This window comes from Ailuropoda melanoleuca, chromosome 13 (assembly GCF_002007445.2).
Source record: "Ailuropoda melanoleuca isolate Jingjing chromosome 13, ASM200744v2, whole genome shotgun sequence".
Taxonomy (NCBI): Eukaryota; Metazoa; Chordata; class Mammalia; order Carnivora; family Ursidae; genus Ailuropoda; species Ailuropoda melanoleuca.
In genome coordinates, this window is record NC_048230.1 from 55,866,480 (window position 1) to 55,890,689 (window position 24,210).

General features: G+C 54.9%; 1 protein-coding gene across 3 annotated transcripts in view; it reads right to left on the reverse strand.

The window, feature by feature from the left end:
• Window positions 1-24,210, reverse strand: part of BCAS4 (breast carcinoma amplified sequence 4) — a 54,907-nt gene that overhangs the window by 25,083 nt on the left and 5,614 nt on the right. The window contains exons 2-5 of one of the 3 annotated variants that reach the window (XM_034641024.1): window positions 15,429-15,500; window positions 13,805-14,180; window positions 6,619-6,720; window positions 1,993-2,127 (exon numbers count right to left, since the gene is read on the reverse strand). In XM_034641024.1, the coding sequence (XP_034496915.1) occupies window positions 1,993-2,127; window positions 6,619-6,720; window positions 13,805-14,180; window positions 15,429-15,500 (685 nt within the window). The remainder of the gene's footprint in view (window positions 1-1,992; window positions 2,128-6,618; window positions 6,721-13,804; window positions 14,181-15,428; window positions 15,501-24,210) is intronic. The other 2 variants (XM_034641025.1, XM_034641026.1) reach the window with 2 other exon arrangements.

Below are 24,210 nucleotides of genomic sequence, written 5' to 3' on the forward strand. Positions count from 1 at the left end.
TAAACATCAGTAGGCAGAGCCCTGCGTGACCCGGGGTGGGGGGGCAGGTTCCTGTTTACCAAGGAACAGTCACCATAGCTCAAGGGAGAGGAGGACAGAGAAGCAGCTCCTGACTTCATCATTGTTGGAAGGCAGAAAGATTGCATTTGTCTGGAGATGGGGCAATCCCAGAGGGCTTCTCAGAGGGGGTGGCATTAACTTAGGCTCTGAAGGATCAATAGGAGTTTCTAGACCATGAGCTCTGTGAGGTCACTGTCTAGCTGTTACTGGCCTTGGGCAAGTGACTCACCTGGAGGCAGGCAAGTGAGCAGCACATGCCTCGGGCAGGCGTTAAGACAAAACGGAGCCACGGGGTCCTGGCAGGGACTGGACAGGGAAGCCCAGTCAGGCCTCCCAAGTCACACTGTTGAAACAACATTGCCTGGCCAAACAGAATATGCGGGCCAGCTACATGCCGCCCGTGGGCTGCAAGACCACAACCGCTGAAACCTTCCAAACTTCCACTGCGACTCCCATCCGATCAGAACCACGTTGACGCCCAGTGCATGTGACGGCTGGGAAACCTAAGTGAATACACATGCCCGAAATGCCTAGTGCAGTATCTGGAACCCGGTCAGCAAAGTGGAGATGTGCGGGCAGGCAGAGGGTCGGGGGAGCAGAGGGGGGACCCCCAGGCAGAGCCCGGGAACAGTGAGAGACCCTGCTTAGGGGCAGGACAGAGCAGCTGGCTGAGCTGTGAAAGGCAGGGCCCCAGAGAGAGGTCAACCAGGGTCCAGTCCTGCCTTCTCACACCAGGCTGTGTGGCCTCCCACAGTCCCTTCCTGTCCCAGAGCCTCAGTCTCCCCATCTGTAAAGTGGGGCAATGATAAAGATCCTTCCTCCAGAGACAGGTGGGAGAACGAGGGGCCACAGAAGCCAGCAGATGGAGCACTTGGAACAGACCTGAGAGGATGACAGGAACCACTGTCACAGCCTCGGCGCTCCTCGTGTGCAGAGCTGGAGAAGCCTCTGTCGTGGGGGCCATCCTGTACACTGCCGAGTGTTTAACAGCACCCCTGGTTTCGTTTCGTTTCTTTTCTTTTAAGATTGATTGATTGATTTGAGAGACAGAGCGAGCACACAGAGGCAGAAGGAGAAGCAGGGTCTCTGCTGAGCAGGGAGCCTGATGCAGGACTCAATCCCAGGACCCTGGGATCATGACCTGAGCCCAAAGCAGACACTTCACTGACGGAGCCACTGAGGCGCCCCATCACCCCTGGTTTCTACCCACTAGATGCCAGCAGCCCCCCTCATATCCAGCTCACAACCATCCAGACATTGCCCCGTGTCCCCCGGACCAGGGGACCCGCCGATAGTAAGTTGCAAAGACAGCTGTGTCTTAGACACTGAAGGTCTCCCCTGCAGAATCAGTCTGGCCTCAATCTTCCCATCAGTAAAAGGGATACAATGATGGTTTCTTTGGGCTCGTAGGGAGGATCCCAGGGAAGCAGAGATGTGGAGGGAAGAGGCCTTTGCAAGTTATAAAGGGCCACGTGCAGGCTGGCCCTGCATCCCCAGCCATCCACCGCCCCAGCTCCCCTGGTCCGCTGGAGGCCGACTCATGCCTTCAGAAGGAGGACCCACCCTGAGCTCTGAATGTCACCCTGAGCATGTCCTTAGGTGTATAAGGACAGGACAGGAGGGCAGGGGCTGTCCCCGCTCCCTGCAGTAACCCCAGAAGGACCACAGTGCTCAGCATACAGCAGGCGCTCAATAAATGGTGGATGACTAAGAGAACGGTCACAGCACTGAAGCTCAAAGCTCAGGGCAAGACGGGGCGCCCAAGGGAGGGACGGAGACACTCCAGCCACCGGGGCCAGCACTCCCTCAGCCAGCCAGCCAGACGCCATTTCCTGTCTGTGGAAGTGAGACATGCCCTTTGAACTCTCACTTCCTGAGCCCCTCTCCCCAGTCTGGGGTCTGGGAGGAGGCGGGCGGTGGGGAGATACTCACGTTCCTGAAGGAGGGAAGCCCTGTGGAGCCCAGCCATCTCCGCAGAGCCTGCGAGAAGGTCCCGTGGTCCCGCTCGGCCTGAAGCACGTGGGCCTCCAGGAAGGAGACGTGGTGCCCAACCATCTTGACGAAGGCCTGGCGGAGAGAAGAGAGAGCTGGGGATGCCACATGGGCCACATGGTCCTGGCCACGCTGCGCCAGCCTGCAGAGAGCCCAGGCCCTCACTCGCCGTGGCCCTGCTCAGCGGGGACATCCTTAGACACCCTGACCACAACGGTAACGGCTCCCGGGTGGCCTGGCCAGATCTCTACTGTGTCCTCTCACCTTCTCCCCACGGGGACCCTAGCTTTAGCCTCTATTGTACAGAGGAGGGACACTGAGGCTCAGAGAGGTTGGGTCGCCTGACCAAAGTCATGCAGCCAGCAAGTGGCCCCGAGGGGACTCAGGGGCACATCCATCAGCCTGCAAAGCCTTCTCGACTAAAAACAGCTCTTTAGAAATTGCCAAACTGCTCCTTTCGTAGTTGATGGGTATCAGACGGGCTCAAAGTCAGAGGCTGCCAAGGGGCGGGCAGGTGACCAGCAGGTGAAGGAGGGCTGAGCGGAGGCTAGGATGGCCCAGGAAGCTGGGTCCAGGCCCAGGGGGCCACTCGGCTCCAGGCTTCTGATGCAAAATGCCCAGTTGCAAAGAAAAAAGAGAGAGAGAGAGAGCACTCTGGGGTCAGACTCTGTGGATTAGAAAACAGGGTCCAGAATTTACTAGTTGGCAACTTACTTAATTTCTACAAGCTTCAATTTTCTTATCCATTAGATGGTAATAACGCTGATATCACTCTATTGAATATGAGTAACACCAACCTTGCTAAGCAGTTAAGTGCTTGGCACACCCTGAGCTCAGTAAATGTCAGGTATCATTTTGAAAAAAAAGAAAAAGTAGATTTTGTGAAAAGTCTCCAGTTTTTAGCAATGTTAACAATAAATTCACAATGAAAAAATAATAATAATACTGTGTAGGCCCAGAAAAATTCAACTGCCTCCTTTTTGTGGTATCCCTTCATGCCTTTCTCGACACTGAGCACACGTGCGTGCCTGTGTTCCTGCGTGTGCCTGTGTGTTTATACGTGCATGTTTTTAAGTGTGTGTGGTCACATGTGTGAACGTGTTTGTGTGTTGCGTGCATACATGGCTACGGCCATCGTAGGTAGTGACGCCAGAGCCATGTCAGAAAAGCCCCACCTCTGTGGACCTCCCTTGCTCCCCCAGCGGACTGGAACAGTTTCTCTCACCAGGAAGAGGAAGGGGGACATCTCAGGGCTGGGCCCCACGAGGGAGCCTCCCTTCACTGGAAGGAAGCTCATGGCCCCCAAGGCCTACAGGGAGCCCACCGTCCCCAGCCCTGCCCTCTCCTCCTCTCCCACACCAGGCACACCAGCCTCCCTTGGGTCCCCTGACAATGCAGGCCCCACTCACCCCAGGGCCCTCCCACCGGCTCTCTGCAGGCCCGGCCCTGCTGTCTGTCCTTGACGGGGCGTACACTGCCCATCTCTCGGGCCCCGGACCGACCATCCCCTAAACAGAGAGGCCTCCCTCACGGCCTCATCCACCACAGCCCCCGTCACTGCAGAGACCCCCAACCTCCCTGTCCTCTTCTTAGCCCTCCTCAGCCTCTGAACTTCCCGTCTGCTTATCCACAGTCCGCCGGCCTCCAGAACGGAGCTCCTGCAAGACCAAGGGTGAAGTCCGTTGCTCACAAGGCCAACACCAGAGCCCGGGCAGCCCCGGCGAAGGAAGCGCCCTGAGCAAAAAGATGCAGTCACACCCCCTGCCGCCCCAGGGTTCTGGCAGGGGCAGAGCTGAAAGGCCGAATGAGCCTCACGAGATTTGGGGTGGACGGGAGACAAGGGGCCATGGGGCCAGAGAGCTGCCCCCCAGCACAGGCCTCGCCGGGGGCACATCTGCTTGTGAGACACAGCAGAGCCCTGCGGTCCCCGTCCTTCCCTACTCTCCGGTCCTCCCCGTCCTCCTCGCGGTAACGCTGGTCTGGTGCGGAGTGTGGGGTGACATCGAGGAACATGTGCTCCTGGGGGTGGAACTGCCTCCAAAGGGCTGGGAAGGCCCGCCAGCCAGGGCAGCCGCAGCCAGGGAGAGGCCTGACTCAGGGAGGCTCGGCACCGACGGGGCTGGGGGACAGCGGGAGGGCGACAGCTCTGGTGGCTGTGCCTCAGGAGTCGGAGGGACTCCCACCTCGTCTTTTCTACAACGTAAAGGTATGACTTTTATTATCAGGAGGGAAGGAACGAAGAGAGGGAGGAGGAAAGCCCCAATATTTCCAAACATGTTGGTAAGTACTGATGGGTGTGAACACTCTGGGCCTCACACCAGCGCGCTGTCCGGGCGGGAGAGCCAGCCCTGGGCACGGAGGGGCGGTCGGGAGCAGACGTGTGCCACCGCAGCTCTACCATCTCCCAGCTGTGTGACCGCGGGCGCATCACCTCACCCCTCTGGGCCTCCCCTGCTTCCTCTGCCAAATGGGACCCGTAACGGGACCTTCCTCCCAGGGCTGCGGCAGGTGGAGCGCCTTCTTACAGGAACGCACTTGGAGTCCCTGGCTCAGCGCAGGTGCCCTGGATGGATTCGTTTTTAATACTAAACCTGAGAAAGGCCCAAGTACCTGCCCGAGTGGCCCCCTGCAGTCCCCAAGCCCCTCCTGGCAGGTGGCACTGATCTGAGGGTGGTCCTGAGCTCCCTGGAAGGCCCTGACCACCCCCCAGACAGCCTGGGGTCCACGGCCAACTGGGCAGAGCGGCAAGCAGCCGCCCCACACAGACGCACCTCTCAGCCTGTGGCAACAACCACGAGAACAGTGACGGTGCTTGCCGAGCACCTACGTACCCCCGGAGAGGCCCACGTCCTCCCTCCCAGAACCTATGAATATATCACCTTATAGGGCAACAGGGACTTTGCGGATGGGATTAAAGATCCGGAAATGGGGAGACGATGCCGGATTATGCAGGTGGACCCCAGGTCATCACAGGGTCCTTGTCAGAGGGAAGCAGGGGGGTCAGAGTAAAAGAGAGTCTGGAAGAAGCTATGTGTGGGGTGGAAATAGAGGCAGAGGCCACAAGCCGAAGAATGCAGGCAGCCTCTAGATGGTGGATGAGGCCAGGACACGGAGGCTCCCCAGAGCCCCCAGGAGGAACAGCCCTACTGACAGCTCAGGGTTAGCCTGTAAGACACACGTTGGACTTCCAACCTCAGGAGGACTGGAAGATTCAGACCCATGTTGGGTTAAGCCCCGAAGTGCGTGGTTGGTTGTTACAGTTATAGGAATGCTTTGTGGCCGGGTCCCTCCTGCTGGAACGTGGCCATGGACAGCACCTGTGTCTCTCGCTCTGAGAGCCCTGCAGCGGCACACAGTAGGCCCTGAGTAAGTATTAACCTGTCTCTCCCGCCCTGAGAGCCCCGCAGCGGCACACAGTAGGCCCTCAGTAAGTATTAGTGGACTGACTGCCACGGGAAGAGCTGGGCCTGAGAGCGGGGCCAACCCAACGAGGCAAGAACCAGGGCTTCAAATCTTCACATTTTCCTTCCTCTGTCAAACGAGTGGAATAAAATTCAAATGAATCAGCTCTTCCAAGGGCAAAGTTTTAATTATATTCCTGCCTCATTCTCTGCTGACAAGAATGTTAACTCTGCGAACTCCAGTGTGGAAGGCCACGCCCCTTTCCTCCACGGCTCAGAGGGGCACACGTCCCCTCTGTCCAGGCGGCTACGATTAAACAGCAAGCTCCTCCCAGCCTCCTGGGCTCTTCCCTGTGTAAGGAGCCAGGACCCGGGGCCGAGGGCCCCAGGACGATGAAGAGCTCGGGCTCCAGCAGACGTCAGCTGAAGCGGCAGCTTCAAGGCATTCGCAGTGGGACCCCGGGAAAGTGGCTTAGCTCTTGGAGCTTATACTCTTCCTCCGGGAAATGGGACAGTGAGGGTACCGACTTTGTAATGCAGCAAGGAGAAAACGAGATACCCTGTGGCTTGGCCTGGGGCTCCCACAAATAGGATGTGGGTGAGGTCAGTCAGCAGTGAGGCAACAGGGCATGGTGGGGATTGCGGTAAGGTGCAGGACACGGGCCCCATCTGATGGGGTGGCTGCCATCGGCTCTACAAAAACACAGCCCAGGGCTTGGAAATGTTCTACTTCTCAATTTGGGTCATTCTCATATGGGAGTTTATGTGTGTAAAAATTCACTGAGCCATACACGTATGATGTGTATACTTTATGTATTTAAATCTCGAGAAATAAACCTTGAGATTAAAGTATTTAAGGTATTTAAAGAAATGTGGGCTAAGTGCTACCAAAGCTTCTGAATTTCCGGAAGCAGCTTAAAAGTCAGATTTTTATTTAAAAAAAAAAAAGTACCCTAATTTTTAAGTGGGGTACTTTATATAAATTCGTATTTGTCATATTTTCAAAAAATACCATGTAAGCGCAGTCCCTCTTCTGCCACCAACCCCCTGCACTGGGTCTAACACCCGACACTCTCGAGGCCAGATCAGCATTTCCGGAGAGAGGAGGAAAGATCCAGAACAAGCCCACGGATCTCGCAAGGAAAGCTCACGACCCCGGACACACCTCTAGTTGGTCCACTTTGGCATAGACGCCACGCATTTCTGTCACTTTGGCCTGAAGGAGCGGGATGTTCTCCTCCAAGATCTGTGAAGTGTCGGTCCTGATCTGCAAGAAACAGAACAGCTCGTTGGTCCTCTGCCCCAGTGCCCCGGGCTCCTGCCCGCCTCTCAGGTCGCCCAGGCTCTGCAGAGACCTCGCCGACGGCCAGGACGCCGAGCAGCATCCTGTGCGGGGATAGGCCCGGGAACAGCCCAGAGTCCCAGGTGGGGACCAAACTCACCACCTCTCGGGCCCCAGACCGACTCAGGTGTTCCTGTACAGCCAACTGTTTCCCCCACAAACACCTGGCAATACCAGTCCCAAACCAAAGAGCTCCATTTTCCAAACCACTCAACTGGAGCAAATGGGAAGACTCGAAATCTCTTCTCTAAACCCACGCTAAGTTTTCACCGCACTGAAATTAGTAATCCTAATAAGTTGGTAATAATCCCTCACATTCGTTAATAATGCGAACAAAAACCACAGCTTTCGTGTACCCAAGTGCGCCCTGGACATCAACGCTGCGCTCAGCACTCCCCACGCAGAGCGTCTCGTTGAAGTTTCCACTGCTTCTGCTTGGAAGGGCTCCGGAAGTGGCTGTGACCTTCAGGAAGCCACATCCTTCCCTTGATCACTGAACTCGGACACCTGTGCCTCGATTCTCTTTAAGAGCCAGAGGACCAAGCCTAACCTGTCTGTGTGAGAGAGAGATTCCATCTCCACGTTAGCATCTCCTAACGGTGCAGGGAGGCGGCGAACAGTGCTGTCAGATGCAAGGGAGCCTTGGGATCCCCCGAGGGAGACCTGTCCAATGCTGATTCCCAGGCCCCTCCTTGTCTGGGGTCAGCTGGGAATCTGAGTTCTCAGCTAAGTTCCAAGGCCATGCTGGAGGGGGAGTGTGGGGACAGTCAGAGAACACTGGTGGGAACACTAGGATCTGGGTGCAGGACTCAGCCTGGTGTGTGAGCTCGGTTCTACCCACCATGAGCTGTGTGACCTTGGGCAAGTCACTGCACTCCTCTGAGCCCTCCTTTGCTTCTCTGGACAGTGAAGTAGTTACGATGGTTCTGGAGTCCTTGGCACGCAGTGAGGAGAGAACGTCTGGCAGAAGTGCTTGGCATGACTAGTGCAGGCAGCTCCTGACCTGGTCCCCAGTGACCACTGTTTCCTGGTATTCACACCTGCTGTATTCACACCTGCAGTGGGATCCCCTCCCCTGGACTGTGAACTGGCCCTGGCAATTTGCTTCTAACAGAGAGAACTCAGCCAAAAGGAGAGAGTCACTCTGGAGACAGGGTTACAGAGGACTGTCCCTCCAGGTGGCTGGCCCTCTCTCTCTCTTGCTCATGCACGCTGCCTCTCTCCCCCATCTTCTTTCTCACCTGGCCTCTCCGTTGCCAGCCAATAGCCATGACAGAGAGGCCCATGTGGCTAGGGACAGAGGGCAGCCTCCAGCCACCTGCCAGTGAGGAACTGAGGCACACAACCGCGGACTTTTGCTGGACGCGGTCCCGCCCCAGCCGAACCAACACCTTGACAGGAGCCTGCATGAGAAGGACCCCAGGGGCCACCCAGCGCAGGCCCATGGACTCCTGCCCCACAGATGCCGCCAAGTAGTGAGGACCGAAAGTTTTGGGACATTGTGTTAACCAGCAATAGATAACTAGCCCAGATGATAACTCAACACAAAATTATAATTTTAAAAATGATTGGAAAACTATATCTGTTTTTCCTCCTTTTTCTTTCTAAATACATGAAACTTCTTGTGGTTCTCCTGGAATTCCACTCCTGTTGTCCTGCAGGATGACACTTCCCCCCGAGCCCTGGGTCTCAGAAGCTATCCCATTCCCTGGAGGGTCCAAAACCAAACTCTTCCCTCGTGGTTCCCCTCCTCTGGTCATGGTGCTGCCATCTCCCTGGACACTTGGCTCCAAGTCACTGTCCTGGGGACATTCTTGTCCCACGCCCTGGCCACACAAGGGCACAGACAGGTCCTGAGAGGGTGGATTCTAGCGTCATGCCGCCTGGCCTCCGTCTCTCCCATGACCTCCCTGTGCCTAGTCTGTAAGATGGGGACCATACACACACTTCTCTTGGAAGACTGTTCTGGAGGTTAAACAAGACCATCTCTGACTGGATGGGGCCCACACCCACACCTCATATGGCTTGCAAAGTGTCTGAGTTTTTTAATTTGACTTAATTTCCGACTTTAAGACTCAAGCGGGGCTTTTAGGAGAAATGACTAATTCTAGAGCTGGGGCAGGGCAAACAAGCCCCTGGAGAATGTTCTAGTGCCAGAACGTAAGGGAGTGTTTACAAAGATAAAGGACAGGGCTTGTCAAATCATCATGGGAGCCAACTGGAAAGAGCCAAATGGCCGAAGCGAGAATAATCTGGACAACAGAATACATAAAGCGATACAGCATTACGACCCCAAGGACAAGACGAATCCATGCGAGTCTGTCAGGAGCAAATGACGGGACAGGCTACGGGAAGGGGACCACGGCGGCCACGCGCCCCTGACATGATGCGATGAGAAGGCATGGTACCTCTGTGGATTCGCTCCAGAAACCCACCACCCCGTTCCAACCACCAGACAAACATCAGACAAACCCCAGCTGAGCGGCCTTCTGCAAAATACCCAACCAGAGCTCCGCAAAACTGCCAAAGACACGAAACGCCAGAAAGGACTGAAATGTCACAGAGGAGGAGACCAAGCGGACGGGACAACTGAATGCCACACGGATCCTGCACCAGAAACAGGGCGTTGGGGTGGGGGGGAGCCTGCAAAAGCCAAATCAAGCGTGGGCAGCACACCTGTGCTGGTTTCTTAGTTCTGGCAATGGTCCTGCAGCCACGTGAGACACTGGCCCCAGGGGAACCGGGACGAGGGGCGTGTGGGAACCCTCTGCACCATCTTTGCACTCTTCCTGTCAATCTAAAACTATTGCAAAACAAAATATATAAACATGGCTTTAACACTCTCAGGTGATTAAGCAGGGCTTTACAAGGTGTCTTAGAAGTCAGCCCCTCTGGCAACACCGGGCCTACGTCTCCCAGGCACGGAAGGCTTGGCTGAGCAGCGGCTGCTCCCCACAGGTGGGGCATAAGCTCTCTGGTGACAAAGTCACCACCCCTCCCTACTGCCTCCCCCCGCCCTCTTCACTCAGGTCCAGATCCTGCCTGGCTCCCACAGGCACCTGCATTTTTTACCCTTGACAGGAAAAAGCCCTCAATATTTTCTCTTTCTGCCCCCAAGGCCAAATCTCTAGAGACATACCCCCCGCCCCTGCAACAAGGCTAAACTCTGGAGAAATCGCCAAGGTTCAGTGAGGCAATGAAGAGCAGATAACGCACGGCAGGGTCAGGACACAGTGGATCAAATGCAAATCTTTCCTTTCTGCTAATTTCTCAAGAAATGAACAGAGGGCGAGAACAAAGAAAAATCAGGAGGGCCTGGTCCCAGCGACCCACCCGAGGGAAGGGAATGCTGCAGAGGGGAGACTCACAGTGCCCATCCTTCCCTTCCTCCAGCTCTGAAAGAACCCAAGGAAGAGAGGGGCCAGGGCCGGTCAAGAAGGCCCCTCTCTGAAGACGCCTCTCTGCTTACTGGAATTGTGGGCAACGGGGAGCTGTCTACCCCTGCCCGGATGGCAGGCTGCACGTACGCAGGGGGAAAGTAGACAGTAATCCTTGAGGTCTGAAAAGCCCCTAAACCTTTCTCATGGTTCCCTCGTGAGCTGGGAACTAGAAGCAAAAATAAGGGTGGGAGGGGCACAAAGCCAGCACCCCACGAACCTTCGCCACAGGCTGAGCACTGGTGTTAATCAGAAGCGATTTTATCCTCAACCTTTTGTGGCTGAGGACAAGGCGCAAAGACAGGAAAACGAAACGAGCCAGCCCAAGGTCACAAGGCTACCCAGTGGGAGATGGAAGGTTCCAGTCCAGGTTGGTTTGAGGCCACCAGTTACGCCAGGGGTCTGCGAGCATGTTCCGCTGGGCCTTGCGGAGCCAGCCTGCGTCCTGCCTGAAAAAACAAAGCGCACCCAAGCCTGGCAACACGTCTACAATGAAGGGTATTTCCCTTAGAAGCCCAGGTTCCTAGCTTCTTGTGAACAAGCAGAGGACATGGCCACCCTGAGTCCACGTCCCACGTGACAACAATCAGCGGGAGCTGGGTGACAGCTGCCCCTTTGGTTAACCATAGTCCCTACCGCTCCCTAGAGTCCCCCCAGCACGTCTGTGGCAGCCCTGTGCGCTTGTCTTCTTACGGGGGAGTCAAAGGAAAGCAACATGTGTCTTTCCTCACACCCACGCCACACGGTCATGTCACACGCATCTGAGCAGGGAGAGGTCAGTGAAGGATCAATGCTGGCTGAGCCTCAGCCAGGACAAACCCCCAGCCAGCGTACCGGCCTGAGGACCCGGCGGACCTTTCCCCAGCCTGGTCTCCCACCCCCCAGAGCTGGCCCCCGGAGCCCAGAAGTCTGGGCGGCGGATGTGGGTTATCACTGAGCAAAGACGGCTGTCCGGGATGATTCAGGGCCTTCAGGAAGGAGAGCCAAACGCACTTGACCCAAGAACACACACCAATGCCAAATGCAAGTGCTGGAGCCAGGCCAACAAGGAATTTTCTCCATCCATGTGAGCGAAGAAAGAGTCTGCTCCCTGCCAGGGGTGGGGTTCTGAGGGCCCCGACAAGGTGCCCAAACTCCAGATGGCACTGAGCTGGCACCCCGCTAAGCAATTATCTTTAATTGAATGTAGGAAATGACAGACGGCAAAGGGCCCCGGCCTTGCACGGACAGCTGGGTGAATGCGTACATGTGTCCGCATCGGTGTAAGCACCACCCAGGCCAACGTGTAGCACAGGCCATCACCCCAGAGGGCTCCGGTCACGACCGCCCTCCCAAAGCGAAGCACGATCCGGCTTCCAGCACTGTGGCTTCCGTGCCTGACTCCTTTCACGGGGCTCCACATTTGTGAGAGCCCCCCCCCCCAGATGATGTTCAGTGCACTTCACTCTGCATTCGGGCTGTTTGCGGTTTGGGGCATCACGAACGAAGCTGCTCCGGCTACTTGGTAACGGGTCTTTGCGGACTCTCGTCTTCATCTCTCTCGGGTCATCGCCTCCCATGCAGTTGCTGGGATGTGGAACGTACCGTTCCGCATTCGCACCAGCAGGTGAGCAGCGTCTCTGTTGCCCGGCCTGCCCACACTTGGTACCGTCGGTCTTTCTCACTGCGGTCAGTCCAGAGGACGTAACGGGCACATCCCCGCCTCATCGAGCCCGCGCCGTAACTCTTAGGAGAAGGATACCGCTTGTGGTAGATTAAAGAGGGCTACAAATTCTTTCCATTCCTTCCAGGAACACATGGGGTTTGTGTCCTCTCCCCTTGGATCTGGGTGTGCTACCTGACTGTCTTGACCAGGAAAATACGACAGAAGGGAGCCCGTGTGAATTCCCGTACCCAAGCCTCCAGAGACCTGGCAGCTTCTATTCCCATCTGTTGGAACGCTTGCTTCAGGAGGCCAGATGCCACGCTTCGGAAGCCCAAGCGAGCCCCGACGACAGGCTGCACGGGGAGAAGTTACACCAACCAGTCCCCGGCCACCCAGCACTCCCAGCCCAGACGTCAGACAAGGGAGAGAAGGAGCCGCCTTGGACATCCCTGCCCCAGCAGGTGGCACGTGGCTCGGAGGAACCGTCCCCTCTGTGCCCTGCCCTGGCCCACATAACACATTGGTTATTGTTTGGTACCTCTAAGTTTTGGGGTAGTTTGATGCAGCCACAGACAATCAGGACCATTATGTCCATTCTACAGAAGAGAAAAGAAAGGTACAGAGAGGGGACCTGCTGTGCTCAAGGCTTCACAGAAGAAAGAGTCAGAGCTCGAAGCGGCAGTGGCTAGCATTCTATCTAAGGTCTGAACAGGTGGCAGGCACAGGGTAGTGAATTCCAGTCACATAGAGTGATCAAGGACAGGCTGGCCGTGGACTTAATGCATTAGACAGGAAGCCGGACTCTCGTTTCTAATAGCCTGATTTTCTCGGAAATGGAGCGGCTTCTCTCTGGACAGTGCACCAGGGAGCCTGGCCTCTCTCAGACCTCTGGCTTGATCAGTGTTTCCAAAGGCCAGTGCGGGGACTCAGGGCACAGGGTCTATGGTACGACATCACCTGCTCCCCAGAGGTCCCCACTCATTCCTAGCTTGGATCAAAAGAGGAAAGAAGGTCCCAAGCCAAGGCGGAGAGCTGGACGCCTCTCTCTATGCCATGTGCGCAGACACGCCAGGTAAACTAAGCCTCAGTTGTCGGGGCAGGAGGACTTCCACAATCGAAATGGCGTCAGCACCTAGCATCGTTGCAGGGGCCACAAAAGCATCCTACTAGACACGGTCGCTTAACGCAGGCACGCTCATTTACATATAAACTCATGAAGTGGTCTTCCATCCCATGGGAAACCCACTCTGTTCCTTTTCTTGAAACACAGGACCCTCTTCATCTGGTTTCATTTGCCTGCTTTCAGTAGGGCTCAAAGTACAGAGAAACACACTCTGCCATAAAACCCATGAGCACATGACGGACGTACCTGGCAGGTGGCCATGGAGTCTGGGAGCCCCCACGGGAGCAGTGGACGGTGACCAGCCGGAGAGCTCACGTGCTGTCCACAGTGGGGTGGCCACTACACGATGCTGGCCAGGTGGGACCAAGCACCCCAGGGGAGCCAGATCTTTGCTCTTCCAAAAGAAGCCAGACATCCTGATTTTTTTGCGTGACATTCTATAAATGTCAGCAGCAAATTCCTTTTTCTTTCCCTTCCAGAAACATCCAACATATCTGCAGGCGGGACTGGGTCCACGGGTCATGTGTGTGATCTCAGTATTAAAATCTTTGCATAAATGCATCTCTAGGCTTCTAGTTAGGGGAGGGCCTTGTCAACGCTGCCTGATACCTCGGTCTCCAGGGGACACACACACAGGCCCCCCCCACCCCGGGAAGCCTTGATGGTTTCTAAGGCAGGGTGGCCGGGGACCTCTCTCCACCCAGGATGACTCCTACCCTCAGGCAGATACTGGGTCTCCTTTCGAGGAGGAGGATGGCTGAACTTGAGAACAAAGTGTCCCTGGGTCACCACCAGCCCACTCACCTTCCAAATCCGCCGCCTGCCTGTGGGCCCCCACGGTCCACACTGTGTCCACCATAGCATACCCACGGGTCGGTGCCTCTGCCTGGGCGCTCGCCCTCCCCAGTGGCTGAATTCTTTCTGTTCCTTCTTCAAGCCCCAAATTAATCACCACCTGTTCTGCAAAGCCTTCTCGATTTCCCAGGCAGAATTTAACGCCTCTGCTCTTCGTTGTTTTTTTTTTTTTTTTAAGCAAATAAGTCTTAGGATCACGTGCCCAGTTCCTTCTAGATCTTCTCTCCCTCTTCAAAATCTCTGTGGTCTCCCTTTGCATCTTGGGCACACCTTCAGCCTGGTGCTTCAGCACTGGATGACAGCCCTGGTCACACACAGCGAGCTCCTGCAGCAGGGGGAACGGAGACAGAGCTGACGCTCTTTGCACCCTTGGGCTCCCTGTGGTGCCCCGTCAGGGAAGGTGCTCAACGGCCGGTGATGAACCGACTACCCAGGCTGTTCAAAGTCGGTCTCGTTACCCAGCTCCCACCTGGACCCACACCCAAACTAGAAAATTGGTTCTCAGAGAAAAACACACACAGGTCCTCTTGGGGACATTTCTGTCTAGCTCACTGTTGTGTCCCCAGAGGATGGCACGAGGTAGGTCCATTGAAGGAATGGGAATGACACGGTGCCCATCGCGTTGCTGCTTCAAGGAGAAATGGGGTGATACGGAAAACACACTTCACGCTGTGCCTGGCACCAAGTAGGTGTTCAATAAATGTCCAGGGCTGCTGTTCCTGTTACTCCCTGGGCTCTCACAGACACTTCTCCAGACACGTGCTTCACAGGGGCCCAAATCTACCCCATTGGGTCCAGCTGGGCTTCCTCTGCTCCAGGGAGAGGCAGGGCCTAATCCTATGGAGCTCCACCCTTTGGGCCTTCGGACAGAAGCCTTAAACCCAGGTTGCCGGGAGCTTCCAGAAAATTCTATCATTGCTCCTCAGGGCCCCACAACTGGCTGGCTACATTCCTGAGGACGCAAGGAGCTAGAGGAGATTTTTACAGAATTTGGAGTGGGGACCTTGTCTTCTGGGCCCAAGGCACCATCTTCCATCTTCTCCACCCAGCCAAGGGAATTTGACCCAACAAAACCGAGTAGGAGGCAAAAGCTGAGACAGCAAAAGGATTCGGGAAGGAACCTGATGCCCAACCCTGCCTCGGGCTACAGCCTGGGCTGGAGGCTCCTCTAGGCCTTGCAGGCCTGAAGCCATTTCCTGGCTGTCTCCATGTTTGCCTGGCGGACCGCGCAGAGCCGAGGAAAGTTAAATATAGTCTTAGCATCCCCGCTGAATGGCTCCCCGCATCGGTGCCCGAGAGTGCCACCTGGTGGCCCACTCCGGGCTCCTCGGTGGAATAAGAGCCATCTGGGGGGATGGGCGTTATCAAGATGGCCGCCTCAGGAAGCCTTGGTGTTGAGAGAGCGAGAGAGAGTGTGAGAGAGAGTGTGCGCGTGGTTTTCCTCTCACCGCTGGCTGCTGCCCCATTCCTTCTGGTTGCTAAATCACCACCAAAATGGCTTCCCCAGAAAACTCCAGGAAGGGCCTGGAGTCTGGCCTGGGCCTAAATCCACACCTGCCAGGCAGACACTCACCATGTCAGTCAGGCTGCAGAACTCTTCCAGCCTGAGGAGCATTCCCTCGATGGTCTCCTCCACCTCCTTCGCCTGAAAAGAGACAATATCCTGGAGATTAGCAAGTGGTTTCCAGGGAGACAAACGCCCTTCACTTTTTTTTTTTTTTAAAGCAAACTAAATCTTAGGATTATCTGCCCAGTTCCCTTCAGACCTCCTTTCCCTTTTCAAAACCACTCCTAGCCTCATTTAAAATCACGATGAGCTAGCCGCGATCTTGACGCCTGTCGACAGAGGCATGGTTAAAGCCACCATGGCCCGTCCACTCCGTGCAGATTTCACAAGAGAGGAGACGAATGAAAACTAGCAGGAAACAGGACAAAGCTACCCTTACCATCCCATTGTCCGGATGAGAAAACTGAGGTTTGGGGTGAGGTAAGCCTGCTGGAGGTCACACAGCTAGCAAGTGGTGGGGCCAGGATTCCCACGTGGGTTTGAGTCCACAGCCTCAAAGCTCTTACAAACTGTGAGAAACGGCCCCTAACAAACACCACGGAGAGTTAGCACAAGATGCAAAAGAGGTAGAAATACAAACCCACCCTTGTTAACAACACACAAAGGATGTACGTGGTTCCCAGAAACCATACAGACTGAACTGCTAATAGTTGGGGAATGTACGAAACGGTCACTCAATGCCAAATTCAAATTGAACTGGGTGTCCTGTAGTTTATCTGGCAACCTATTAACGGTTCTTCCTTGGCCCTCAGGAGTAGGAATTGAGGAAGAGGGTCTGACAAGGGAGACGTGAGTGCTTTATGTTCTCTGAAGGGTCCAAAACTCGAGGTACCAGGGCTGGGCAGTGACGTCATGAGTGACATCAGTGAGTAAAGCAGGCCGCGGGGGCTTTGCAGTGGTCTGAGAAGGGCTTGCCCAAATCTAGAACAGCTAGCCACCAGCAGCCATCAGTAAATACAGACTCAGGGCTGCCAGAGCCTTCCATTTTTCAAGAGAAGCCAGAAATTTTAATGTGATGGAAAATGTCCCAATTTTTAAACGGTAGCACGGATTCATGTCCTGCCATGCATGGGCCAAGCCAAACGTGAGCATGAAAGGGTCTGCCAGTTTACGACCCCGTTTAAATCAGTTGTGCAAAAATTAGTTAGAACCTTTTTTTCCCCCTTCAGGTATGTACTGTTTTCGTAACTTCCAAACTACCTGCTCTGTTTTTGCTTTGTTTCTGTAATGACCAGGCATCTAGGAAGAAAGTTTGCCAAGAACGTGAGCCACTTGCTCGGGCTTACCAGGCCAGACCGTTCTGCTCCAGGCAGGCGACACCAGATATTTCTGGGGAGGCCTGGTACTTGCACCCCGATATCTGAGGGCTCCCTTCACTGCCCACTTGTCCCAGGAGAGAGGCTGATGCCCTGCCAGGCCTGCTGCTTGCGGCTGGAGCGTCGCTACCACAACAAAATAAACGGTTGTGCAAAAAAAAACATCTTTCCGGCTGGAGTAAAAATAGTACCGAGTTGCAATTTTAAACTCTGGAACCTTCATCTCACAGCTGGGACTATTTCTGGGCCTGCACGGGGGAGGCTTGACAGGGAAAGGGACCACAGCAGAGGGAGGACTGAGAGACACACAGGAAGTTCTCTCCACTCCCCCAAAAGTAAGATCACAGGAAAAGAAGCGCTCAGGAGGGAAGAAGGAGGCAAGAGGCCACAGAGATGGGCGACAGGAAGGCTGGTCACCTCCTTCTGCTCGCAGAGGAAGGGATGAGACGGGAGAAGGGCACAGATGGGCGGGGGAGGCTCCTCCAGAGGGCAGGTGCAGACACCCCAGACCCCAGACCTGGACGCCCTCGCCCCAGCCAGATGGGCCGCCTTGCTCCCCGGGGGGGGCCTGAAGCTCTTTGCTCAGAGGAAACACATCTCACTTCTACCCTGGCATGTTCAGAAAGGAGGTTCATCAGTCCCGGGTTCAAATCCCGTCGTCTCTTTTGCCAACCGTGGGGCCTTAAGTCAGCGGTTTGCCTTCTGCATTTCGGTTGGCGGCCCTGTGAGGGCAACGGCCACACCCATCTGGCAGGGTTGTTAGGAGGTTAGCCTCCCATAATGAATGTGGTCAAATCAGTTAACAGAGGGCTGACACACAGTAGGTGCATAATATGTGGTTGCTTTATGTATCTCTCTCACTAGATAATAAAAACCATTTCATTTGATTCTCACAGGAACACTCTACAGTAGGGGCTATAATTTCCCCCTTTTTATGGATTGAGAAACAGAGGACCAGGGAGCTTAAGTCACTCGCTCAAGGTCACACAGCGAATAAACACTGAAGCCAGATTTGACCCTGAGCGCTCCGAGTCCAGAGCTGAAGTTTATAACTACCAAGAGGCTCTTTGCAGCGGGGGGGGGGGGGAGAGACATGTGTCCCCTTTATTGCTGCCTGTCAGCTACGGTCTCCGTCCCCCACCTGTTCCCCCTGCAGGGCCCCGAAGCAGGAGAGAACAGAGAAAGCGTTGCTGAGAAAGCATCTGAGGAGGAGCGAGCCCGGAGACATTCCCAACCACCAGGAAGGAGCTCGGGATTAGCTGGCCCGCCATGCCCACAAATCATTCAAGGGACAATTTTCTCTCAAGATAATCCCCTAAGTGGCCTCAGAAATGAGAGTCCTGCAGGCTGCAGCCCACATGCCTTGTTCACGAGCCCATAAGCACAAAGAATGCCTTCGTCCTGCAGACAACTCCCTGGGCATAGACTGTCCCACTCTGGGGTCTCGCCTAGGGTGACATTCGGGGCATGGCCGGCAGAGACGGCGTGTGGGTATCTTAACACATGTGAATCGTGGCATCTGCTTTCTTACATCAACGTCCCGAATTGCCCACCCAAGCTTCCCAGCCGGGCATGCCAGGAAACCCATGCGGGGCCGGCCCCTGCCCACAAGGGACAGGCACCCGACACCCCACAAACAGACTCTCCACCCGGGTCTTCTCCAGCTCATCAAGTGGAAACGCCACCATCCGTCGCTCCAGCCAGATACCTGGGCGCACCCTTGGCGCACCTTCTTTCTCAGCCCGCCCCGTCCAGTGTGTTTGCAGATCTCTGCGCTGCCTTCAGAACGGAGCCCGAAGCCCGCCGCGTCCGTCCGTCCCCCTCGCCACCCCCCCCCGGCACTGGGCACAGTCCTGGCTCGCTGGCCCCCCTTCAGCCTGCTCCTCGGAAGGACCCGTCAACACCGAAGCCCTGGCCAGCTGGACGCCTTCCGCTGTACAGCCTGGCGGCCACCGGGACCCTACACCCACAAAACTGGAAGATGACAAACGCCCTTGAGCGGCGGGGGCCACTGGAACCTTCACACGCCGCTGGGGGAGCCTGTGACATGGCACCGCTGCTGTGGAAAGCAGTCTGGCAGTCTTCCAGGAGGTGAGATGCAGAGTTACCCTATGACCCAGCAATACAGCCCAGGGAACTGGAAACATGATGTTCTTACAGAAACGTGTGCATTATTCATGAGAGCCGAAAAGTGCAACCAACTCAAGGTCCATCAAGTGATGAATGAACAAACAAAACGTGCCACGTCCACGCTGTGGAAATACTACATGGCAGGGTGCCCGGGTGGCTCAGTCGGTTCAGTGCCTGCCTTCGGCTCCAGCCATGATCTCGGGGTCCTGGGATCGAGTCCTGCATCGGGCTCCCTGCTCAGCGGGGAGTCTGCTCCCTCTCCCTCTGTCCCTGCTTGTGCTCTCTGTCAAATAAATAAATAAAATCTTTAAAAAAAAAAAAAAGGAAAAGAAATATTATGTGGCAATAAAAAGGAATGCCGACCCGATACACGTTAGAGCATGGATAATCCTCGAAAGCGTGACGCTGAGCAAAAGAAGCCAGACACGAAAGGCCAAGTATCACATGACTCCTTCCAGGTGAAACAGTCAGAAGACGCGAATCCACAGAGACGGAAGGCACATCACCGGTTAGGGGTTAATGGGCGGCGGGAGAATGACGGAAGAAGTGCTAAAGGTCATGGGATTCCTTTCCTGGGGGATGGAAATGCTCTAGAATGAGGTCATGGTGATGTTTGCACAACACAGTGAACATACTAAAAACCACTGAACTGTGTATTTAAAATGGTAAATTTTTTGTCACATGAATTATATCTTAATTAGAAAACAAAAAGTCCTCCCCTGTCCTCCACCTCCCTCAGCAAACACCTAATAGACGCCTCGCCAGCCCTACGCCGTCTGGACCCTCCACGTGCTCTCCGACCTCATGCCCACAGCTCACTCCCCATCAACTACACCAACCACATCCTCACCCCAGGGCCTTTGCACCTGCCATTCCCATTATCGACAAAGCTCACTGCACACTTCCTTTCAGCCTTTGCTCGTCCGTCTCTCCTCAGTGAGGCCTTCCCTGGCCTTGCAGCCCCACCACTCCCTGTCCTGCACCAGTTTATTTCTCTCTTCAGCCTCCATCACCATCTAATATCTTATATATTTTACCTGCTTTGTGTCATCTTCCCCCACCAGAATGAAAGCCCCTACAGGGCAGGGGTCTTAGTGCCTTTCATTCACCTGTGTTCCCAGGGCCTCTACAGAGCAAAGCCTGACACCTAGTAGGCACTCATGCTTCCAAAGATGTCCCCCTGACTCCCTCCCATGTGCGTACCTTTATGCAATCTGACTCTGCCACCCTGCCCCGGAAGAGGTGGGATCCACTGTTCCCTACCCCCGAATCTGGCCTGGCCCGTGACTTGCTCTGACCAACAGGACAGGTGCTTGCAATGCTTTGTGACATCAAGAGACCTTGCAGCATCTGATTCACCCTCTTGGAAGACAACGGCCATGCAAATTGGTCCAGGCAATGCTGCTGGAGAGACCATAGGACAAGAATGGCCGCGTGAGAACTGAGACGCCCCAGCCTGCACCAACCGCCTGACATGAGCGAGGCCATGTTGCCGTGCAGCCAGCGCTTCCATGGAATGCAGCCCCCGACTAAGCCCAGCCAGCACATGAGAGCAGAATAGCTCAGGTGAGTCCCACAGACCGGCAAAATCACGCACTATAATATGGAGGTTGTTTTCAGCCGCGAAGATTCCCGGCAGTGGTAACCAATACAGTGTCCAGAGAATACCTGTTGCAGGAAAGGAAGGAAGGAGGGAGCAGGGAGGGAAAGAAAAATGAGCAAGGGAAGGAGGAAGAAATGAGCCTTCCTGGCGGGGCTACAGGCTGCTCTCTAGTTCCACCCTTGCATGTTATGCTGTGTGGCCTTAACTACACTCTGACATCTCTGTGCCTTGGTTTCCCACTTGAAAATTGGGGGAAAACAGTCCTCAGACTCTGTCTTGAGATGGAAGCTGAGATGGGTCAACAAAGTAATTTCTCTGGGTTACTCTCGGTGAGATGCCATACCCATACAAAAGACGGTTGTAACCAGGACCCTACCAGGGTCTCCACATTCCAATGCAATGGACACAGAAGCCAGGCAGGAAAGAAATACAAGGGAATATGTTTTCCACACACTGCTTATTTTTAGTTTCTCACTTTTAAAAGAGACCTTCTACTTTTCTCTAAGAAACGCAGCAGCAAAAGCAGGATAACGAACGGCAGCTAACCCTCAGTTTCCAGGCAGAGAGACAACAGAGAGGGGTGGGGATTGTGGCTAACCCATTCCCCATCTAGAGAGGGCGGGTGCTGCTTGACCCCAGCAGAGTGAACCATGTGGGAATGTGCCAAACCTGTTTTGCTCAAGACAGACAGTGATCCAGGAATTTACGCAAACTTTCCCAGCTTGAGAATTCAAAAGCCCCCAAATTAAAACACAGTATGACAGCCAAAGAAAGCTGTCTGCAGGCTGAATGTGGCTTCAAACCTCTGGCCTGTGTCTTTAAAACACAAGGACACACGGGGCACCTGGGTCGCTCAGTTGGTTGAGCGTCCAACTCTTGGTTTCAGCTCAGGTCATGATCTCAGGGTCGTGGGATCGAGCCCCCATCACGTGAGACTCTGCGCTCAGTGAGGAGTCTGCTTCTCTCTCTCCCTCTGCCCCTTCCCCTACTCATGCTAATAAATCTTTTTTAAAAATTAAAAAAAAAACAACACAAACATATATGAATATGAATATATGAATTGTCCAGAACAGACAAATCTATAGAGACGGAAAGTAGACCAATGAGGGGCGTCGGAGAGGAGGAGCTAAGGGGTACAGGGTTTTTCTGGGGGTAATGAAAATGTTCTAAAATGGATTCGGGTTGATGGTTTCACCACTCTGCGAATAAACAAAAACCCATTGAGTTGTACACTTTAATTGTGTGGTATATACATTACATTGTGATAACGCTATTTACACACACACACGCACGCATGCACGCACGCACGCGTGCATGAGAATCCTTCTAGGAAACCACGAGGTCCATTCCGCCAGGCCAGGAACGGGGCCACTGAAGACCTACACCTTCTGTTGCAACACTTTTGGACAAGGCACACATTGGATTTTTTGTGAGAAAACTCCCCCTTTTTAGAATTCGGCAACCACTTCGCATTTTTCGAATCACATCACGGTGCCAGCCAGAGGACGTCACCTGCAGCCACACGGGGTTCCAGGGTGGGTTTTATGGCTTTTGCTGGTGCCAAGCCTGCCGCCTGCCCCTGCCCCTGCCCCTGCCCCGGGGCTTCCTCCAGCCAGGTGGGGCCAGGGTCCCCAGTACACGACTGGGGCGAGAAAGAAGCAGTCCAAGGACCGGGGCCTGCCCTTGCCCTGGGCACGCAAACAAGAATGTCACTTCTTCTCCCAAAGCAGTCATGGTGGTCCCTTCAGATGACAGCAAAGGTCTTTTTAATGTCGGTGTCCTCTCTTCCCCCAGCCTGACAGGAGGCAGAAACAGCCGCCTCGTCTCTGTGCACGGATGCAAGGGCTGGAGGGATGGTCAGAAGCCCCCGGGAGCTGGGGCCAGCAGGGACAAGGACTGTGCAGGGCAGACAAAGGGATTCTCCAGACAGCGTTCAGTGGAACTACCAGGAAGGACCCAACGTGTTAGGAGACAACCCACTTCCCAAAGAGGGGACACGGGAGCTCCTTCCTCTCAGGCCCCAAAACGGGGCAAACAAGAGCTCCCATCCAGGTCTCGAGGGATCCTTGACCTTGAGGTTCGAGTGTCCAGAAAGCGACACCACTCTCCTCTACCCTTGTCCTGACCCTGGTTTCTAAAAGGGTTCCTTTGGCAACAGCAGCCAAAATTTAAAAGGCAGTTACCCTTGGGTCCAGGAATTCCCCCACGAGGTTCTCTCTCCCTCAGACATATTTGCACAAATGCAAATGACGTGTGCACAGCTCCTCCCGCAACAGGCTTTGCGAGAGTAAAAGAAGCCACGTAGCCTCAATGTCCAGCAGGGGAGAGATGGCTGCCTCAACCGTGGTAGAGACAAGGCGGTTCTGTCGAGCAGCTAGAGACACTCCGGCCGTCCTCTAGGTACTCACGTGGGAAAGTCTCCAAGACACGCTGAGTGAAAGAGGCAGGACACACCAAGGGAAGTGCTACAGGTGGGGACGGGAGGGACCTGTCCTGCCTGCGAGGAGGGCACACGGACAGGAACAGCGGGGGGAGGAAGCTCCCTCACCACTCCTTGACCACGGGGACCTTGGAATTTTGTGACATGGGCATATACTTTTTATGTTTTTTTAAAAATATTTTTATTTATTTATTTGACAGAGAGAGTGAGCCAGCGAGAGAGGGAATACAAGCAGAGGCAGAGGGAGAGGAAGAAGCAGGCTTCCCGCTGAGCAGGGAGCCGATGGGGGGCTCGATCCCAGGACTCCGGGATCATGACCCAAGCCCAAGGCAGACGCTTAACCAACTGAGCCACCCAGGTGCCCCCACTTTTTATTTTTTAAAACCAAACTTATTTTAAGAGCAAAACCAACACCAGTTCACTTTAAAAGAACTCCCAGGCCAAATTTCCAACACATTTGCGCCAAGGAATAAATTCAGAACCCAAGGCAACTTTAGACGAACTCGTGGCTCATTTGGACTGTGGGCTCAGCAACTGTGTTTTGCAAACCAGGAACCAGAATCTACAGTCGGCCTCGCGCAGTCCAAAGAGGGAACACCGGGTTTCCGGGCCTCCGCGAGGCCGCACTGGCGAGTGGAAGCTCACGATCTTCGGCACAAGTGAAGGGCTTGAAAGGGCCGAAATTCCCACTGCCGAACACTTACTGAACAATTATCGTGCATGAACCCCCACCCCTGCTCTGTCCCTAAGGACAAAAGTGTCTCTCACGTATTCTCCCACCCAGCACCTGGCAAGGTGTCTGCACCCAGCCCCTGCTCCAAAAACACCTGAATGAGCGAGCGAGCGATTCCAGCTGATGTTCAGGCAGCTAACCACGGGCTAGACCCCACACCACGCGTTTCCTGTGGATTCGCTCATCCAGACCCCAATCACTGCATGAGATGAGCATTCGAGGCACAGAGGGGCACTGAGCACAGGACGGAGATCTGACCCCAGGCCAAGTGGCTTCAGAGCCCGCGTCCCCCCCACCACGAGGCCTGGGCAGGAGCAGGACTGGGGGAGTCTACACAGCCATAGAGGATGTTTCTTTAATGATATGGACGAAGTCACTCAGTGCTGTGGACGAAGCAGCAGGCAGGACGGACAGGCTCCCTCGTGGGGCTGCCGCTGGAAGCAGGCTGGCCATCAGAATCCCCAGGCGAGTGTTTACCAGCCCAGACCCCCAGCCCTGGGCCTTGTTCACAGGTGGCCCCCATGATCAGCAACAACACTGATTTTCCAACACACCCATCAGTTTAG